This window comes from Aptenodytes forsteri, unplaced genomic scaffold (assembly GCF_000699145.1).
Source record: "Aptenodytes forsteri isolate BGI_AS27 unplaced genomic scaffold, ASM69914v1 Scaffold45, whole genome shotgun sequence".
In the NCBI taxonomy this organism is placed as follows: Eukaryota; Metazoa; Chordata; class Aves; order Sphenisciformes; family Spheniscidae; genus Aptenodytes; species Aptenodytes forsteri.
This window is the reverse complement of record NW_008794458.1, coordinates 2,674,444-2,682,823: the sequence shown is the minus strand read 5'-3', so window position 1 is coordinate 2,682,823 and position 8,380 is coordinate 2,674,444. Positions and strand designations below refer to the sequence as shown.

Below are 8,380 nucleotides of genomic sequence, written 5' to 3'. Positions count from 1 at the left end.
GCCAGGGGAGGTTTAGATTGGACGTAAGGAAAAATTTCTTCACTGAAAGAGTAGTTAAACATTGGAACAGGCTGCCCAGGGAAGTGGCTGAGTCACCATCCCTGCAGGTATTTAAAAGACGAGTAGATGAGGCACTTAGGGACATGGTTTAGTGGGTGGTGGTGTTGGGTCGATGATTGGACTCGATGATCTTAGAGGTCTTTTCCAACCTCAATGATTCTATGATTCTAATAAGTTCTCAGTCATTTGAGAGATAAAATTCTGAATGTAAGCACAGCAGTTAGAAAACGTGGTCTTAGAAATAAATAATCTTACAAAATTTTGGTAAATTATTAGAGATCACTGATATTCCTAAACTACAGAATTCTGAACAATAATTATGTACCTATATGAATGCTTCTTAATTATATCTAAGAATGAAGTAAAGAAATGTGATTCTTTTTGCTCCCCAAAGATTACTGTCTATAACATTTTGAGGCCACAGGCCACTGCAAGGAAGGAGGAAAAAGCCAACAGAAATTGTTATGAACAATTCTGTAAAAGCAATTTCCTTATGTTGCCAATTGCCGCAACATTTCAGATGCATAAGCATATATTAAACTGGTATTTCTAAGATAACTTTTGAGTATTAAACAGATTCTGCCTTAGTAATGATGTCTATCTATCAGACAACATTTAAGTCAGTATTCTTGTTTCTGGCTTCCATGAGTTTCATTTGTTCATAGTTTCCACTACTTTGAAAAGCCCTTAGTTCTTGCACTGTAAAGAAGGGATTGTGACTAGCCAGTCTCTACCTACTTCCTCCATGCCACTCGCCACCAGTCTCACATGTAACCACATGTATAGTACATATAGTTTTTAACTTCATGTCAGTGTCTTGTTCTTTTTTAAAGAGAGATAATTTTTGGCCCACCTCAAAATCCTACAGAAGTTTTAAGTCACCAGAACCAGTCTCACAGAAGAGTATACTTACCCTGCCACTCTATTAGCAAATTCAATTATATCATCTTTGGTTCTAGGTCCTCTATAGTTGTATGCCAAGTCACCTTTTAAGCTAGATAAATAGGAAAGACAAAAGAAGAACAGAATTGAAATCAATAAACTCTATCTGCACGTGTAAAATTACTCAATCTTCACGTTTATTACAGTCACCTTTTAGCAAGCAATAAGCAAGGTAATTTTTCAAATAGTCAGATAAAAGAAGTGGTGAACAAAATCTAAAACTCAATAATGCAATACAACACAATTATGGAGTAAAAACTTATTTACACAATATCTGATTTACTGACTTTTAAAAATAATTAACATTCTTTTACAATTATTTTTTTCTAGTGCACAGCAGTCATTTACCTTGTAAACACACAGATCATTTGGAACATTTGCTTATGACCACACAAAAAACCCCACCCACCCAAACCAAATCCCAAACATTCAGCATTTTTACAAGGACTAATCCCGAAGCAGTATAAGACAAACATATAAACTTCTCTAATGCTTTTTTGTAATTGAAAAGTATCAAATGACCTGCAAAACCTTCTGAATTTATGTATTAAATTAAGATTCCATGAAGTGTTGGTCAGTTTACTGTACTCTGCTGACAGGGGATGTAGCACGCTTGCATTGTAAGAATATTCAAGTGAGTTTTACTAATTCTAACAGGCTTTCTTTGAATCCATATAGGTTTAGGAAACTCACAGGAAAAAAGTAATCATAAACCAAATTTTCTATGCCTCTATATGCCAATAAAGTTTTTCATCCTTAAAGATTAATAAGCTAAACATCTCTGCCGCCTTTTTGAGAAACTAACTTGACAAGATTTATAATATGTAATGAATACTATTTGCTTAAACAATAACCTGCTAATAAACCCAGTACGTTCATAGTAAAAACTACTGTAAATTGTTAAGTCTTTATTTAACATGACCTTGTAGTGGACTATACACTATATGTGTTACAAGCAAGTACATATAATATCCTTATGGACTGGTATTTTCCTATAAAATTTGTCCTCTGTTGTTTTTTTTTTTTTTTAAATTACGTGAAGAAAAAAATCTACATATACTTCTCTTGTCAAACAACTGCTCTCACACTTCACCCTATATAGTAACCACTACTGTCATTTACGTAAGATTTTCGGGTACACTGAAGAGAAGAGAGAGGTAATTAAAAATAAGAAAATGCAATCAGCAACTCACAAAAAATTAACAGTAAGACTCAGGTATGCACTTACTGCCTGAATCACTCTAAAGGTGTCAAATCAATTGGTGCATGAAATTCCTTTTAATAATAACAATTTAATATATATGTATTTGAAATATTTATACGCACACACTTTTATGAAGTTGCATACAAAACAGCAGTTAAATGAATTCCAAATTTACTAACCTGCTTTTAAGAATTCTGTTTCTAAATAAGATGCTTGATATTACTGAATTTCAAAGCAAAACAGTCCAACAGAAATCAAAGATAATGTCAAAATGAGATGGTGGAGTATTTTTGTTTGTTTGTTTTTCGTTTGGGTTTTGGGACTTTTTTGTGGTTTGTTCGTTTGGTATTTTTAAGCAGAGAGGACTATTTTTTTTGTTGTCATGAAATCAGTGGCAGGATAGGTAACTGTTAGAAATTCAATGAGAAGCATCAACTTACAGCTTAATTGTTGGATAGCCTCGCACTCCAAATTCAGATGCAATACCTGAAAGAAATGTGTTAATGCCAAAGTGAACCAAGGCTTTCTTGCTCTCCTACCTTAATCTTTAAACATAGTTTACTATTCAAGCCACATAAATAAATGAAAAACCTACCACCTAGTTCAGTATGAATTATTTTACTTGCTTTCAAGAAGCTGCTGTTATGAAGCTGCATCATTAAATTTTGGACCTCTTTCAGAGGTACTGCAGGGTCCCAGCATAGGCTCTCAATTCATATGCCACAAGTCAAATGGCATGAGAATCCTCTAAATAGACATGCTTGGTCAGTTTTCACCAAAAGGTAGTATGCATTTAATATGCACATACAATTGGCTGAAAATACCAGAGACAAGAATTAAGCATCATGGATGTAGAGTTGTAAATACTAATGCTTAAGAGAGATATTAAATACAATTAACTACTCATGTGCTACAGTACTGGGTAACAACAAAAGTGCAGTATCATACTGTAGCAGTTACAAAAAAGTCAGTTTTTAAAGCATATTCTGCAGAGGTAAATGTCTACAGTCATCAACTTCACCAGAAATAGACACTTCCTATGCAGTTACTTAGCTGCTGCTTACCAAAGTGGTAAAAAGTAAGACAATTGCAGAACTTTTTCCCACACCTCATATTTGCTTAAAACCTTGTATCTTGCTCCCATCAGTCAGAGGAGTAAAATTTGCAACCCCCCTTCCAGTTGCGAACATAGTAACTGCCACCTTAAACTACACTTTCCAGTCAATTCAGTGTTTTCCAAAAGTTAAACTAAGTAGTCTTCAAAAAAGGCTAAAATTCTGACAATGCTTGTGCAATTCCCTACTGAAAAACAACCCCTGCGCTCACAATGCACCAAGATTCAATACTTTTAACATAAACATTCTAAAGCTACCAACCACATGCCAGAGCAGCAGATGTGGGAGGATTTGTGTGCAGGGCTCTGAATAACAGTTTAGAAATTGTGACCCTAAGGTTGTTTGCCTGCATAAAATCCTAATCGCACAGAACTACAACTAAAACTAGCAGCTCACCTACCGGCATCTTAGTCAAAGGAGACTGATCTAAAAAACTATGCGTACTAAGATCAATTTGATTCTGATCCTTTTCTCTCATAGCTGTACTACACAGAACTAGAATGAATTAAAAACGTGTATTACAACACTCAATCACAACAGCTGTCAACAGGCAGTTAGTTTCTCCTTGTACAGCTCTTGAACACAGTCAGGAGAACTACAAAATAGACTTTTTTTTACTATATTTTTTAAAACATCCCAGCCGTGGAGATCACTAAAATCCTCTCAACATCATGGAAGTGACTGACTTATTTACACCATCATCTCCACTTGTCATATGAAGAATGCAGTATAGGCAAACAGCAGCAATTGTGCCAGCCCAGGTGTGACGTATTTCTACTTTGATCACATTCAGTGGACTTCTGAGGCTAATCCCCATGAAAATTCAACTGTTACCACACCAGGTCACTCTTCTGTTGATAACTGCTGTATCCTCATTCCACACAGCTACCAGAGGCAACACATTGGATGCTTTATATGTTCATCCGTGATCTCAACTCTCTGATGACAAGCTACCCAAAGTTCAGGTTTTTCACACTACTTCACATTCTTATTAGGAACACAAACTATGCAGAGCCAACCATTCATGTTCCTTCCTAGTTACACGTGTGTGCCCAGCTGCACTTCCTTCTGATATTCTCAAGATTGAATTACTTTGATTTCGGAGAATCTTTAGATCGGGAATACATTAAGCAGAGTTGACTGAGCTTTTCATATCCAGATGTTGTAAAATTTCCACTTTCAAAATAAAAGCATGAAACTATTTCAAAAGATTTATCGGACTCTGTTATTCATAAAACTGGTAACAAATCTGAGAAAAAAAAAACACTTCCAGGGCACAAAGGAACCCTTGCAGTTTTTAGTACTTTTGAAATATGCAAAACTGAATTTAGAACAAAAACAAAGTGCCAATTCTGTTCCAGGTATCAAATACAAAAATTTAGTATCCGGATGACAGATGCAAATATTTCAGGGTAAGAGTTTATACAATTTATATGATTCAGAATTTTATATACGAGTGGAATGTTAGAGATCCATCAAATTTATTCCCAATTTTGAAGCTATCTGGTTGCATGATCTTGACATTTTTAATTCTCCAGACTTATTTTTCTTTAGCAAATAAGTATCTTTAAGATGAAACATGAGGTCAAATTTATGTGGTTTTACAGAAAGAGCTACATACAATAAATTGGTGTTTGAGACAAGATCATTTTTATCTCAAAAGACCAAACTCGGCTATATGTAAGCACAGAAAAACTGGAATATCACTGCAAAAAGTATTCTGCACAATATTTCATGTAAATATAACAATCCTGAATAATCAGGTTTAAAGGGTATTAACTAAAAACATTACATGTATTAGAGTTTTATTACATTCAGATCTCACTTGGGCTCCACTGCTACCTATGCCTTCCCTCTTAAATATCCTCATGGTTCAACATAGATTTAAGTGAAATGACAATAAACAAGCACACTAAAATTAAGAAAATACTGTTAAGCATGCAACAATCCTCTCATTTCGACCCAAACTACTTCTCTGAATACCTAAAGTTTTGGGTTTTCTCTGAAAAGGCCAGTACATATGAAAGGCATCATCAAAAAAGAAAGCGTTAAAATAGCTGAAATTGGTTCTTCAAGAAGGCATTTACAGAGAAACATGGGGAGAAATTGGCTCAACACTGATGTAATGACTTCAGTGATTTCTACAGGCTTTTGGTGTAACACCTTAAGGACTGATTACTCGAAAAGAATAACAGCAAGAACACAAGCACTTGTCCAACAGTAATACAAGGAACCTAAAATTGGTGCTGTCAAGAGACGCACCACATAAAGATGCTTGTATAATGGTACTCTAAGAAGCGTATCAAAAGCGGATCTTTGAAAAGCTTTTACCTTCCATTTGTCAGGAAGAATTCCCTACACAAGCAGAAACAAGTGTGATAAAAAACACATACTACAGCATGTTGTCACTTTCAGAAAGAAAAAAGATCAGGAAATTGTTCTCCAATGACTGTTTGCGTACATTTGCTATGACACAGAACAGAAGAATGCCTTAATGAAAAAAAATTAAGAACCGTTTCAAAACAGAGGCTGTCATGAAATTACCCCTAACCAAACCATACTTACTAGAAAAGGAAGTTGCATCCATCTTCCCAACTTTTACGGGAGAGCCCATGTTTTTCATTTCTATACCCACTTCATTCCACACAGGTTCCAGTTTCTTGCAGTGGCCACACCAAGGCGCATAAAACTGAGAAGCAAATACATTTGATTTAAAAAAAAAAGTTAATGAAGAGGAATAATTAAGAGAAGTTGATTCTATGATTAACCCTAAAATACATTAGCAAGGCTTATTTTCCAGTTGTGGTGTTCTTCAAGTCTTAATAATACTGCAAGTTAATTACAAAGCTGGAATGACAGACAGAGTTTTTATGATTTGGTGCTACTTTTAATATGAAAGCACAAGTTTGAAAAGAATACATTCAACTGCTGTACTATTGATTTCTTATTTAAAAATAGACTGTGTGGTAATATTTATTTTTTTTTAAATCTCTTTTGGAATATTTTCCTCTTTTTTGGAAAGTTAAAAGATCATGTAATCAATCTGTCCGGGAATATGAATTTATTCACCAATAGGGGAACACTACTCTTTGAAAGGAAGGGATATATATAGAAAGAGATATATATGTATACTTCCCCAAGCTGCCCTCTGGATTTCAGTTCTTCAGCAACTACTTTTACACAAGCACACTGTAAAACTGATCCTGTTTTCTCAGGGCCAAGCAGAGCTGAGAGACTTCATTTCATCTTTCTGCCTATGTCTTGCTGCAACACCTCAGTGAAATTAATAGGGAAGAAATCAATGTTTTGGTATAACAACATCAGGTCACAAATTGACAAAGTTGGATTTTGTTTTCCTATACATTACTGATCAATTCTGAATCAGCATATATAGTTTTCCCCACTCAAAAATCACAAATCTGAATTTTACAATTTGGGAATTACGGTTCATATTTGGGTGAGCTAAGAAAAATTTTATCTCACTCCCAAAGAAGCTCAATCTTTTTAATAATTCCTTGCCTCTGAAATAAGGAGCACTGAATCTTTCCAAATATGTTAGAAAAGTAAAAGAAGCCTCTCATATATTTGATGTTGTAGCGCTAAATGTCTAGAACACAAATTAGCTGGTATAACTAGAGGATGGAACTGTAAAAATTCTGAACAGAGGTTATTACTTCCTGACTGTAAGCGTTAGGTAATCTGCTTTCCTTCTTTAAGGACTGTAAAATATAGGATGAAGCCTGTCTGCATCCAGTACTCAGTCTAATTCCTGGTTCATCCTGAACAATACAGATTGCCTATCCATCCTGTCAGAAGAATTACTGTCACGTAATTTTTCTGCACCATGTACAAACGATTTTCCAAACGATGAAGCCGCCTTACTACAGTGTGTAGCATTGTACATTTTGTGTTTTGATTTCCACTAGCAGGTCTTCCCATTTTTCTCGTATACTCACATCTACAAGCCAAATATCATCTTTACGGTTTTCTTTAAACCTAGGAGGGGAAAAAAATGAAATCAATATATGATATATCTGAAAATAAATAAGTGAAGTGCATGTGTGAAACAGGCAAAGTCTACAAGTAAGTTGGCATAAAACTATAGATACAAGAATTCTGTTTTGTTTCTTTCTTTGGGGGTGGGGGGAAGGAGGAAATAGTTATTTCTCAAAATTAAACACAAAAAAACCCAGAGAAAAACAGTAAGAAATCAGAAAACACACCAAAACACACAAAAGATATTTGATTAGGATATTATCTAAGGTAAGACAAAAAAACCCACAGAAAAACAGTAAGAAATCAGAAAACACACCAAAACACACAAAAGATATTTGATTAGGATATATTATCTAAGGGGAAGAAGTATTTTGCAGCTGTTCTAGTTATATTAAATACTATTGTTGACTGCTTAGAAACTGTTGCATTTTTATAGATCTTAGAACATTGGTTTACACTGTTAATCTTAGCTTTACTGAATGTAGACTAAATTATCTTAAATGTTAACATGCAAAGCAATTTTAGTTCAACCTCCTTCAACACTCTACTACAGGTGTGTCAGTTTATGTTTTTATCAAAGGGGCATACAAGAAACCAACTTTACCAACTTATTGGAATAAAAATGTTCAAGTTATTCATAAAAACCAGAGATACACAGGTACTACTGAATACTCTTAATGCTAGACAAATGACATCTTAATGAACTGACTAGCTTTATTAACTGTGAATCTGTCACTAAATGCTAAAACCTCTAAACCAAAAATAGAACATGATAAATCAAAGTTCCTTGGTACCTCTTGAAGTGTTGCTTACACACTTCACTGAACTGTTGTCACTACAAGATCATAGAAATTATTGCATTACTTAACTATTTCTATGTTGAGAGTTAAATAAGACAGAATTTTAACATAAGGTTTATTTTTGTCAAAGGTGAGCTTCGTCAAAGTGACTAGAACTGGGAGTAATGTCACATGCTATAAAATACATTATACAACAGTCTTACTGTAACACTTTTGTGGTTTAACCCAGCAGGCAGCTAAACACCACACAGCCATTCGCTCAC

The 8,380-nt window shown here is 34.6% G+C and overlaps 1 protein-coding gene across 1 annotated transcript in view; it reads right to left on the bottom strand.

Annotated features, from left to right (window-relative positions):
- The window catches only part of TMX3 (thioredoxin related transmembrane protein 3), a 31,258-nt gene that overhangs the window by 18,260 nt on the left and 4,618 nt on the right, over positions 1-8,380 (bottom strand). The window contains exons 3-6 of the mRNA XM_009290870.1: positions 7,278-7,317; positions 5,887-6,010; positions 2,647-2,692; positions 974-1,054 (exon numbers count right to left, since the gene is read on the bottom strand). Of these exons, the coding sequence (XP_009289145.1) occupies positions 974-1,054; positions 2,647-2,692; positions 5,887-6,010; positions 7,278-7,317 (291 nt within the window). The remainder of the gene's footprint in view (positions 1-973; positions 1,055-2,646; positions 2,693-5,886; positions 6,011-7,277; positions 7,318-8,380) is intronic.